The sequence below is a fragment of the Siniperca chuatsi genome, linkage group LG20 (genome assembly GCF_020085105.1).
Source record: "Siniperca chuatsi isolate FFG_IHB_CAS linkage group LG20, ASM2008510v1, whole genome shotgun sequence".
NCBI lineage: Eukaryota > Metazoa > Chordata > Actinopteri > Centrarchiformes > Sinipercidae > Siniperca > Siniperca chuatsi.
In genome coordinates, this window is record NC_058061.1 from 17345041 (window position 1) to 17358937 (window position 13897).

Consider the following 13897-nt stretch of genomic DNA (forward strand, 5'->3'; position numbering starts at 1 on the left):
GCTACAGTTAAAGGTGCTGTACTATGCATGAAGACAAGCATATGCAGAAAAGATAATACAAAGGAAATTTTTAAAAATGCAGCGGACACGTGTGTACGTAGGCTTTTTACCTGAAGTATCGAGTATCTAAATCTAGTGCAGTTCTATAGAAATACAACAAAAGAGTAAAGGACAGAGAGAGGAAAAGTTATAGTAGACATTATCCAGTCTCATTAGCATAATTAAAACAGCGAGAAGTTTGCAGTGAGCCCCTGACTTTGTGTGGAAATTACAGGCTCAGCTTTTTGCTGATCAAAGAGAATTACTCATTTGGAATATATGCACATATATCTATTAAATGTATACATTATGTATGTTCTGTATATTGTGGAGGTGCTAGTTCTCAACATCGGCACGCGGTTATTTGTATATACCGTAATGTACATACTCTTTATTCACACTGCATTCCATTGGTGCTTGGTACTTAGATGGTGTTTGCGTTTGTGTGTGCATGCATGGATGGATGCACAAGTAAATGTAGATTTGAACAAAATAGGATTTTGCAGTAAACAGTCCCTCATTTTCTCCTTTGTGGATAAAAGAAAGTAAAAAAAACAAGTGTTTGTCTTTGTCTCATCTGGGAAGTGGTGTAAAGATAAATTTGTGATTCATTGTTGTTGTCAAACTGCTGTGGAAGTGGGAGGGTCCCACCCATTTTGCCCATGAACTTATCATCAGGAGCAACACCGCCCTCCCAACCCGAGAGAGGGCGCGGGGGGGGGGTAAGAAAGGAAAGAAAAGACTGATTGATAAAAAAAGAACAAGAGACAGATAATAAAGGAAAGGAGAGTAAAGTAGGAGAGGGAGAGAGGTAGCGAGATGGATGATGATGAGGGGCTAAATACATGAAAGGGGCAGTGAACACAGTGAGTATGTTGGGCCAAAACTCTTAAATAACATTTAGCTCCACTGCCAGCTGAAACATTAAAAAAGATTAATGTGGCTTATCTGTGATTCTATGTTGATTTGGGTGTTTTACAAGTTATTAAAAGTTGTGGAAGGTAACTTTTCCACTTCATGCTGCCCTAACATCACTGGCATGTTAGCAGTGTGTATGTATGTGTGCTTGGAGGGGTTAAGTAGTTGATAATCAGGCCTTTTAAAGCTCCTTAAATGCCAGCTTTTCCCCTCTTCTGGTGTAAACCGAGGTGTGAAGATGTTTCTCTGTGATGCCCTAATTCGGCAGAGGAAACAGCATTTATCAGGAGTTCACACTACATGCAACTTGTGAAATTATTCAGAACCCCAATCAGACTATACATTTACAGATAAGTCAACAAGTAATCACAATTATATTTGTCTCTTCTTTGTTAGCAAACAAAACTTTATCAGAGCTCGATGGTGTCAGCTGCCGTACAAAGAGTATATCCCTCCTGCTGCTGCAGCACCACAGGTATGACACCTAGTAATCAACGACCTGAAAGCTCCCATCAGACAGCAGCACAGCAGTGAGTTTCTCAGCAGGACTACCCCAGAGTGTCTGACAAGAAAAATGTAAAATACCCTGAACCAAATAGCTTCATTCAGAGTTAAAACACTTTTATGTTGTGTTGTATATGACCATGAGCTGAACTTCAGTGACAATCCCAGAACTTAAAGCTCACAGGCTTCACCACTGTCACACTTGTGAGATATGATGAAGATGAGGTAAAAAAAAAAAAAAAACTTTATCAAATAGATGAGATATTTTACTGGAAAAGTGTAAATGCTGACCTGTTGGTGGCATTAGATAAAAGGTCAGAGGATCACAAAAATACTCAGGATTCATGGGCACCATGAATGTCTGCACCAAATTTCTTGGCAAACCATCCAACAGTTGCTGACATATTTCAGTCTGGACCACAGTGGAACTGACTGATGTTGCTATCCATAGATCCAAATACCTCTCCTTTAGTTCTTAACTCTTTTTTCCAAAGTGCTCATGTTTTTATGTATGTGAGTTTTGTGCCTTATTGCACACACAACTCATACATCTACAGATGCTGATAACATACAAATAGCCAGCACCTCATTTCTTGGGAAAAGAAAAAAAGAGTTCCTCATCAGCTTCTGACTGATGCTCTTTTCACAGCACAATGCCAGCCTAAAATACACAGGTGATAAAAACACAGACAGTCCTGCACACACCAAATGACTCCTTGTGTTCGCTGACGGCGTGCAAACGGTTCTTCCTTCCCTCCTCTCATGATAGCCTCTATTGTTGGTATTGTGTGGGAGGGAGACACTGATTTGCAGCGGCCAGTATAATTCTCTCATTATGAGTTCAGAAGTGGAAAAGAGGCACAGGGAGGGATGGAGGGATGGAGGCCCAGAAGCACGGCGTGCCACAAAGAGCAAAACCTGACTGATAATGGAGCAAATCCATCAGCCTCTCGCTCTCCATCTCTCTCTGTCTCACATCATCCATCCACATGCCTTGCTGAGCTTTAGATGGAAGTCATTTCAGAAAGCTTGGAGAGAAAAGTGGCTCTGACGAAATGCAAAGAGAGAAAATGAGAGCACAAGCAGTTTTAGCGCTGCCATAATGCCATACAATCTGGCAGGGGGAGGGAGACGGAGAAGGAGGCTGAAAAAGAAAGGCAGAGAGAAGGAGAGATGACACATGAGGGAAAGAGAAGAAAACAAGAAGCAGACATTTTAGTGACACAGTGTGAGAGGTGGTGGTTAGATCAGTCCTTCTTCCTCTCTGGGTGAGTTTAGCAGCAGCATAGAGCTCGTAGCGTGCTTATTTTCAACCACAAGGTTGCTGTGACATAACTTAGGCTCTGGCTTCTAAAATCCCATTCACTCTCCGAGCCTCCCAAAACCCTCTCTAGCTTCGGCTATGGCTCATTGCTCTCATCATTGGTTCAATTTTGCAAGCATATGCATGTGTGTGTGTGTGTGTGTGTGTGTATGTGGGTGTGTGTGTGAGAATGAGAAAAATACTGAGAAAAAAAGTCTATGCACCCGCTTGAGGGTATTATAAAGAGATCCCTGCCTCCTCCTCACGATACTCTCCGGTCTTTAAGAGTGTTGGCTCGGTGTTCAATCACCGCAACAACCTCACCTTAACAACAATGACTCCAGTAACCTTGGCCATCCATTAGCCTGTCTAAGAACAAAAGCTGTTTCCATAGGGAGCCATTAGACGAATATAGTTCTGGGAAGGGAAGTATCCAATACAACAGATGGGCTGCGCTTTATTCCAGCTCCAGGGCTGGACAGCAGTCTCACAGACTGTTATCGAGAGGGAGAAATTAGGCTAAATCGGTGCAACACATGGAAAACGTTTGGGTTCGATGCTGGAGTCAATCCATGAATGTGAAACTGCAGGTGGACACTGATTATTGCCCAAAGCATGGCAGATATCTGCATACCTTCACACACTATTAAACAAACTGTTATCATATTTCATTCATTTGAAAAGTGTGGGATTTCCTCAGGTATAACATTATCTATCAACCCTCCAATGACATCATTTTCTTTTATTGTTGATTGATAGGAAAATTGTACCTTCTTGTTGGAGATTAGCCCCAGTTTGTGCCTCTCGTGTATTACCATTACATTTGGGTCACAGAGCATCCAATTTTCTGAAAAACGAATACCTGGATGATCTTTGAAACACTGATCTCTAGTCATTTAACAACACGTGCCGCTCTTCTGAAGGTATTTCCATAATTCTCAAAGTCAGAAATTACATATGCCCCTGCCCTTTTTGGAAAACAAAATATTAAAATAGGAATGCTATTTTCCAATAAAATATAAAATATTGGAATGGACCATCAATACCAATATAATACAATACATACCAATATAATTAATAATAAAAATTTTTATTTTGGTTCACTTTGTACAAAGTGAGCAAGAAGATATGCAATTTCTGGCTACCACCTTTGGATTAGGAAAAAGAGGCACAATTTAAGAAATGTGTTAAAATCTTATTTATCACACAGCAAGTGGAATATTGAGGATTCTGGACAACAATACCTTGTTGTTAAGTGCTGTTAAATGACAAAAGATCAGAGGCTATTTACTTTTCAGAAAATCTGATCATTAACTCATTAACTGTTACTTGAATGTAATGATAATACATGAGAAGTACAACCTGGGGATAGTTGGCAATATACAGCGTTAGTGCTACATCACTCTGTAAGGAATTCCCCAAAACTGTACTTTTATGACAGCACCATTACACGATGCAACCACCTGTATGTCCTGCTACATAAACAAGATACCTAAATTGCAGGAAACAAGTCACTTTCCCAACACTCTACTGCAATTTAAAAGCGAGCTGCATTTCACATGAGCCTTTTACAACCACCAATGCCCGAAAATGCCACTTTTAACTCATTTCCACACATTCCATGTGTTGAGAAATTCCCAGATGTTTTCATCAGAGCGTCTGCTTTTCAATAAAGAACACTGACCCAAGAATCTGTGCTAGCGGGTCTGATGATGTAAGTGACAGGAACAAGAGGAATGAAAACAATGCATCTCATTTGCCATTGTCATGCTTCTGTTCTGTTCGGAGGATGGAAATAATTTCACACAAAAAGGTGTCAGACAGCTCTCAGCTCGAGACCCTAGTTGTGAATTTACATCTATTATGTATAAGTTGAGCCGGGCTGAGCTCAGTAGCCAGCCAGTCCTGACTATCGGTTAGAGCTGAGGATGTGTCACCTGTCTCTTCCCGTCCCATATGGTTTCCCCTGACTAACGTTACAGCTGCACCTCCTGGCTACAGAGCAGATAACAGTACAGTGTGTGTGTGTGTGTGTGTGTGTGTGCGCGCGCAAGTGTGTGTGCTACTCTGCCTGACTAGTGGTTCTGTACAGCATGAAGAAGTGTGTCTACTGTACCTGTGCTTGTATGCATTTCTGTGTATCTGTGTGTGTTTGCATCAATGTGTGCGTTTTCTTGCATCCGTCTGTATGTGTGTATTCCACTCAGTGAACGTTATATATGCGTCTGTACAACTATAAACATGTGTGTTTATCCATATGTGTCAGCATGACAGTCTGTATGTGTGTGTGTCTCTGTCTGTCACACAAAGCTGAGCCAGGGGACTGAATGTCTAAGTGTGTGTGTGTGTGTGTGTGTGTGTGTGTGTGTGTGTGTGTGTGTGTGTGTGTGTGTGTCTCTCTCTCACAGGGGGGAACTGGTGGACAGCTACGGTGAGAGAGCTGAGGTGTAACACCTTGTTAATGTGACAGACACAGCGAAACAGTCACCTAGGGAATGAGCCGCTGTTGTCTACTTTGCTCGATAACTTGACAGATACAATAAGAAGCAGCAGTTCAGTTTGTTAAGCCGCTCTCGAGTTCAGTGCCCAACACAACTTACCTATATAAGTGCCTGGCACAGAGCTCAGAAACCACCATTTTAATTAAGTGGAGTTAGTGCTATTATAATAATAATAATAATAATAATAATAATAATAATAAACTTTATTTATAGAGCACTTATCAAAACAAAGTACAAAGTGCTTCACAGAGAGAGAGAAATAAAATACCACAGTGAATGATAAAATACATAAAAACCAATAAAATAAACAGACAGCTCAGGTAAGATCAGGATATGCTTTCCGATAAAATAAGAGACTTGCTGACACTGACTCAGACAACCCAATTTCTTCGGGTAAGTTGTTCCAGAGCCTCGGGGCCCTGATAGCAAAAGCCCTGTCACCCTTTGTTTTCAGACTGGACTCAGGAAGAGACAGAAGACCCCTGTCTGAAGATCTAAAACTACGTGAATGTTCATAACGGATTAAAAGGTCTAAAATATAATGTGGAGCCAGGCCATGAAGAGCCTTAAAAGTAATCAACACAATCTTAAAATCAATCCTAAAACAAACATTTACTAGTACCTGTACCAAACTTCTAGCAATCCTTCAAATAGTTGTTGAGATATTTCAGTCTGGACCACAGTGGTGGAGTGATTGACATACCAGCATATGAACATTGCCATCCCTTGAACCACACTGCTACCATAGCTAAAAACAGGTTTGTCTCGGCCTATTGAAGAAAAAAAAAGACAGAGCAGCAAAGTGTGTTTGACCACTTGAGCAGAGCTGAGTGGGAACAAGAAAACCCTGAGTGCACCAACGCTAATGAACACTGATGATGAGGTACTAATGCAAACTTGGTTCAATGTATAATTATTTCAGAGCTTGCTCATTTGTTCCCTCACTCCTTGGCTTAATTAACTTGTAACCCAATCCATCTTCTTCTTTGTTTGGTTTAACTTAAACAAATTGATCACAAAACCTCTCTCTACTACAGTCTTTGTTTTCATCAGCTTCACTGTCCTCTGGGTAGGGTTTCCCACATATACCAACAGCAAGTATGGCCATATGTCAGCGAAGCAATATGTCCTTAAGTGATGACTGTACTTGCTAGTTTTGCCTCAGCTCAGACAGACAGACATTTAAGTTGCTCAATGTACCTGATAGACGTGGTAGGCGTTGGCAGCTCTGCCCTGCAGGAACACAGAGGGGATCCACACGTTGATGAGAGCGCGATGAGCCCTGAGTGACACAAACAACAAACCGTCCTCACTGCCGTCGTCATTATCATCACCATCATCATTATCATTATTACCGACAGCAGCAACATCAACAGTGTGTCAGCACTATGCTTGGACAGCTACAGCAAATTACAGCTCACTCTGATAAAACACCTCGAAATCTAATTTGGTCATGATCTAAGAGTGGAACGAATGAATGAATGTTTTGCTCACAGGTTAACTTTAGAAAAAATAATTTTGAAACAATTATACAGGGAGAACAGATATTTTACATGGATGAGATGTAGCTCCTGCAAGATACAAAAAAAGACAAACTCCAGAGGTAAGAGTGAATTAATATAAAAAAGAAGGAAGGTTGAAGGAGTGAGCCTCTTTGCCTCTCACTCTGACAGAGTAAATAGAGGAAAAGTAAAAAAGAAATATTCTTACGTCTCAAAATCTGACAGGCTGGGGTCATCTGACGTCTGGCTTAAATCGCCTGGAACCTGGAAAAAAAGATTGATACTGAGTAAGAAATATGCAAAAGAAAGACATTCATTACATATACAGTACAAACTCATACACAAATATGGCCCATACACACACAAACACAGATATGCAAGTGATTCTGCGGTTGCCAGGGGGTACGTGGAAACATTGTGGAGTAGATCAACTAATTTGAAATAATAAAAAAAATGTTTGTGCTATGGAGCAAAATAAATAGCCAGATAAGATTACAAGCTACCGATAAGCTACAAGCAACAAGAGGCCTGCACAGCACACACCTCCCTCTGACCTGAGTCAGTAACACCTGAAGTGAACACCATATGCTGTGAATGAGAATACATAAAACCAAGTTCAAATATTTAGATAAAATTAAATAGTTGAAATAGTTAGCTAAAAGTACTGATTTAATGGTTTAAATGGTTAGCTACAAGTAATTTATAATCAGTAGCTAAATGTACTGGATAAACAATTTAAATAGTTAGCTAAAAGTAATAAATGGTTGAAATTGTTACTATATCTAACAATTCAAATAGTAAACCAAAAGTACTATATAAACAGTTGAAAAAGTAAACTAAAAGTAATGAATTTTTTTTTTGAAAAGCTATAAGTAAAGGGAAAATGGTTAAAATGTCCAGTGATAGAAGTTCAAATGCAAATTTGACCAAACCAACCTAAAGAATGACAGTTGAAAATTGTAACAATATCCACTTTTGTAGTATAAATAACCTCCACTTTAAAATCAATTGAAAAGAACACATTTGGAACATGACTGGTGGTGTCGATCGAGGGGTACTTGAGTTCATCTGACAGGGCTGTTGGGTACGTCAGACATCTGGAATACCTATTCGTGCACATACGCGTTGTGTGTGATGCTGTTATTGTTGATGAGTATCCTCAGTTAGCAGTGGTTATCCTAATCTGACACCCTCTATGCAATTGTGTGTGCGAGTTATGTTGGTGTGTGTGTGTGTGTGTGTCCATCTTCCCTCCGTCTCTCTCCCACAGAGACTAAACCTGGGCTTGAACATAGCCCCCTTCAGTGGGGTCCCCAGCCTCCAGGCTTTGATCAAACCCTCCAAGAGACACACACGCGCACACACACACACGCACACACACACACACGCGCGCACACACACACACACACACACACACACACACACACACACACACACACACACACACACACACCATGAAAGAAAGGAGGAGTGAGAGAAGGACAGAAAGGCAGTGAGGAACAGAAGCAGAGAGAAAGTGGCCCAGGTTTGGTCAACTGCAGTAGCTCTTGGGAGCTGGATGCATGCAGCAATCAGGAGCCAGAGATGGACACACACACACACACACACACACACACACACACACACACACACACACACAGAGTGAGTGGTCCAGCAGAGCAGGGCTGAAGTTAGGGGATAAGAGGTCCTATCTTCAGCCTGGGGCTCCCATCACTGCCGCTGTATCAACTCACACTGTGGGCAGTGTGTGTGTGTGTCCAAACTGCTTCGAGCTCTCCTGAGCATGACCAGATGTTGGCATTCTGCGTGTGTGTGTTGTTATTGTAGAGGACAACTTTGAAAGTGCTGAGAAAAAATAGTTTGTCTGAACTACCCTTCAACAGAAGAAAATGATAGTTAGCATTAGCAGTGATAGCCACCGTGGTTGAACGGACACCAAAAGAGCACCACCTACAGAAAATCAAACAGAAAAGTAGAAAGATGTGAGCACACACTGTTTGACTGACAGATTATCTCTGGGAAAGCGCCAAATGTAAAAAATGAAAACAGAGGAATCTCACAGATGACAAATTCAAGTAAAATGCAGTTAACCGTTATTGGCAGCAATTGACCGTAGAGAAAAATGAGCAGAGGACCACTGCAAAAACAAACAAGAGGAGATGAAAAATCAAAAAAAAACACTAGGAGGAGAGTAGAGAAAACGGCAGGGTGACAGAGAGGGGAGGCAGGAGGAAAAAAAGAGAAAACCTGCAGAGAAATCAGATGAGTGGGGACATCATTGTGTTCGCATGTTTTAGTGTGTGTGTGTGTCTCCAGTCACTCACCGGTCCTCTCAGGTCAATGAGTTCCTGTCTCATCTGGACTATGAGGTGGTCTTTGGCCATGAGGGAACGGTACAGACGCTCATTAAACTCTATCAACTCACCGTGCATCTCGGCTACCTGCAGCGCACACACACAGACAGAGGAACAAAACACACAAAAAGGCACTTAAATTAAATCATGCTGTAGAACTCTGTTATATAATACACAATTATGTCCAAAAAAAAAATGGACAATAGAAAATCATGTAAACACATTATGTATAGCGTGAGAACATTCAAAAAATACAATTCTCCGTTTCAATTTAACACACAAAAGGCAGAAGCACTCCAGGTGAGACGTAATGAATGTCGACAACAGGACAGATTCTGGGAAACAGTCAAACCCCGACAGAGATGGGAGGGATGGAGGGATGGAGGGAGAGAGGGGTGAGAGACATAGAGAGAACAGATAGAGAAAGAGTGAGTGGGTGAAACCAGTTCATATCCTAAACAGTCGGACTCCTACAAGACTGCTAATCAATTGTCATCAGCTCTAACTAACCTTGAAGTGGTGTTATTCACAACTGTTTGTATGTGTGTGCTCATGCAAATATGGCCACGCAATTCTGTGTGTGTTCCCCGGCCTGTCTGCCTAACCAGGCTGGACAGTGTGGACAGGTCTCTGTCAGGAGACTGACAGCTGTGACACACACTGTGCTGTATGGAGGACACCTGCTGTCACAGCCGCTTCGGCAGAGCGCCGTCGCCGGCTGACAGGTGAGCCGGGCCGCTGCGCCACTGTTGCTCCAACACCGACCTTCATACATTAACTTATTCACATCCCATTTAAGAGCCCACACACTGCCATAGAGAAGGAGAGGCTTCTTATGTAATAATAACAACAGTGATGATGATCATTATAAACTTGATTTATCACACTTGAAACACTGAATACTTCACAAAATAGTTTTGTGAATAAGCAGGATGGTTTATTTAATAAAGGCTACATTGAAAGCAGCAGGAACTTAACATAAAAAGTATGTATAGGGAGGACAACAATTTCTTATTTAACCAGGTGAGTTCCATTGAGGTTGGAGACCTCTTTTGCAAGGGAGACCTGGCCATTTTACTCCTGGCTACAGCTTATTCACCTAGTTAAAGGACAGGTTCACATTTTTTCAAGTCTATCTTAATAACTTACCATCACTGTGAGGTTGCCAGGCAAACAGCACTTCAGAAAGTGACTGCTCCTGGCCAAGAAATAGTCCCACATATATCCCCCCGAAAAACCACAAGCTGTTGTTTTTACACTTAGTTATTTTTATGCATTAAACAAACGATAGAACGTGTTTTAGAGGTGCTGGAAGGTGGATTTTGTTACCTCCGCGCCAGCTGTTTCCCTCTGTTTTAGTTTATGCTAAGCTAAGCTTTACCGGCTGCTGGCTGTAGACAGACATGAAAGTGGTATCGATCTTCTCATCTATTTCTCGTCAAAAAAGTGATTAAGCCGATTTCCCAGAATTTCAAACTATTTCTTTAAAACAACACTCACATGCCCGCCTGTACATTCAAACAGTTTTTGGTCATCGAAATAATTCCTTCCTAATGCGATTCTAATGGGAGAGATTCACCGGACAGTGCTTCCTTGAGCTACAGTGGAGGAATATTAACACAAAGATGGAATTTTCGCAGGAAAAATACTAGAACTTTGAAAGATACTCTTTTCGCTATAGTGGATTTTGCCCCCTCTTACACTGGAACCACAATAGGAGGAGATCTCTTCACAGCTACTATTGACAGGAGGAAGAATTACAGCAACCAAAGCCTGTTTTAAAGCGGTTTAATAAGACAGACTTAAAAAAATGCGAACTTATCCTTTAAGGTGGACTGCAGTCACTGCCAGGAGCCAGTCTGCAGCTCTGTCTATCAAGCCTTCTTCCCTTAACTTGCAATCTACAGTATGACCCTGTCAAACACTGATGCCACTTAGAGGTGATGCTACTGTGGAATTTCAGTAGAACACATTTAATGAATATTTCAAAATTTTATAAAATTTACTGAATTCAGTAGTATTGAAGTCGTTTCAAGCCTTCAGTTGCCATGGTAACCCTATTTCAAATATACAGAAAGCAAGGCTACAGTACATGTGTTGTCCCCACCTCTGGAGCAGGCTGCCTCTGGGCCAAATAGTTACAAGCATGTCTCCTTCTGCAAACTCAAATATGAATGCCCTCCATTGGGCCAAAGAGTAAAAATTTTTAAAAATATGTGTGATTAAGAGACAATGCAACGTAATAATGATACATAAATAAAAACTTACAAAAAATAGGAGTTTAAAGGTGGCCCAAATCAAATGTGCTACATAAAAATTCGTCTACGCATGAGTGTTCTAAAGGATGATACTGAATTCACTTAGCCCTAGCTCCTGAGGCAAGGTATTCAGTATAACAGGGGCCCTGATGGCAAAAGAGTAATCATATTTAGTCTTCACTCTCGAATGCAGTTTTCATCACCACAAAGCAAGGCCACAGGAGCACAGATCACACTCTGGACACTGTTTTCAGAATCAAGACGTTTCGGCTCCCATCCGGAAGTCATTCTCAATTGTGAAAATGTTCTGAGAATTCACAATTGAGAATGACTTCCGGATGGGAGCCGAAACGTCTTGATTCTGAAAAGTCAGATGACTACGACTGAAACCTTTTCTACGATGGAACACTCCTGGACGAATGAGGGACTACACCGTATTAAGATATGACGTTTTTCACACGCCATCGCTAACTTAGGTGGAGATGTTAAAATGTTGTTTGTGTGGTCTCTTCAGATAGCACTGCTTCAATTACTAGTCGCTACATGCTTAATGTCTTTTTAATCAAACGTATAAGATGCACTGCAACAGAGGCTTTAGACAGGCGAAGTCGTTAACTGCATAAATCAATCTGTTAGATTTATATTAACAGAAACCAAACAGCCTGAGAGGACTGAGAGAGAATGTTAAATACACTGGACAAAAGACATAATTACAATTAATTGGGTGTTCAATAGGCAGAATCTGAGTAACATTATAAAGGCTTCACCCAATGTGACGCATCAAGCGACTATAGTGCACAACCGCTCTCACAAACTAATCATACCACAAATAACAATAAAATGTTTATTGTTATATAATAACACTACTAACACTAGTCTCCTGCAATCAATCAATTCCTCTCATCAACACAACAGCTGCTATAATAAAAGAAAGTTTTACAGAGGAAACCCTGCTTTGATTTGCATGTCTGTCGGTCTTTGTTTCTCATTATTACTGTTTAACAGCAGCTCAGAAGTTATGAAGTGAATAACAATGTGTGCATCCTCAGGCAGGCTATTAAATCTCTCCACTGTCAAATACAACTTGAGCTCTATAGACAGTAATTCATCCATAGTATGAAGTAAAGAGGTTGCAACAAGTCTGGGAGGTTTGGAGCTGATTTCAGCAACAATCATTTTATCTTAAAGTATCTTTTTTTTTTTACTTAAAGGTGAGAAATACTGGAAAATTAAATTTCACTTTGAGGACTACACATCACAAATATAGGTACTTCTAAACTGGGACCATGGGAATCAAATTGCATCAAACCATTTGGGCTCAGTTGATCCCCTGCCTTGCCACATTTTATTTTAACTTAATAAAAAAATGTATCAACGTGTTCAGTCAATATCTACATGTCCCTAAACAACTGAGACTTCAGAAATCTCAGGATCAGATAGGACCGCAAAGCAATAAAACACCGTTGATGGTAATCTTAGAACATAAAACATAACCGACTCCAGCTCAAAAATGAAAACCCCCAAAACTGACATCTTAATGTTTCTGTTTGTATCATGAAAGAACCCTTGTTTGTTTAAAAAACTAAGGACACCCAAACACACATTTTTAAGTCAAGTCCTCCTGTCATTTTCAAGTCAGGGAACAGGAAGTGCACACCCATGGTTGCACCCTAAAACACTCTGACTGTCCTCGACACGCCAGCCATTCATCACCTCTATTTATTTAGCCGCCCCAACTCTTAAATAGGACATTATAAAAGAGGGAATTAATTTTAAGCGTGAAGAAACCCAATTAATTTTCAGTGAGAGGGAGCTAATCAGTTAGTCATTCTCCGGCCGTGCATGTGTGTGTGTGTGTGTCTGCATGTACAGTATAGTATGTGTATGCCCATGTGTTGGCTTGTGTGAATGTGTATTTCTGTGCATGATAATTTTACAAAAAAATGGTTGTCTATATTGAGCAGTGGTTGTGTTGCCTCCATGCTAGCGTTGCCAATTTGTTTAAACAGGCAAGTTCATCTTCTTTGCTGTTATTAACGCAGGGTCATTAAGATGCACAACCAAGTTTCAGTGTTCATTGACACATGCCTGGACCTTACATGTAATGGACATTACTCAGTTGCATTATCCCACTCTCTAGCTGGCCTTTCTCTAGCCGAGGCCACCCAAAAAGCTAGATTTGCATCAGCCAATAGCTATCTGCAGGACAAGGGCTAATTAGTGGCTGCAGAAATATCATTCACATTACAAAATATATGAGAAAAAAAGAAATCAGTACAGCACAAGGTGATTATGGAGACTTCAAAAGAACGAGTTAGGTTTAGTTAACTGCCCACATGATTTAAACAATATAGATACAAAATACAAAAAGACAACATGACAATGGCATAAATTGGATCCAAAGAACATGGCATACAAACTACAATTAATGAACAAACTAGGGAGATATTTATTCTGACAGTAGTACAGACTAGTGCATTTTAGTGTGTGTGAGCATGTGCAATCGTGAGAATACAGC

At 40.7% G+C, this 13897-nt stretch overlaps 1 protein-coding gene across 1 annotated transcript in view; it reads right to left on the minus strand.

The window, feature by feature from the left end:
• Window positions 1-13897, minus strand: part of snx29 (sorting nexin 29) — a 128990-nt gene that overhangs the window by 38629 nt on the left and 76464 nt on the right. Inside the window, exons 16-18 of the mRNA XM_044178470.1 lie at window positions 9092-9208; window positions 6976-7031; window positions 6466-6547 (exon numbers count right to left, since the gene is read on the minus strand). Coding sequence (XP_044034405.1) covers window positions 6466-6547; window positions 6976-7031; window positions 9092-9208 — 255 coding nt within the window. The remainder of the gene's footprint in view (window positions 1-6465; window positions 6548-6975; window positions 7032-9091; window positions 9209-13897) is intronic.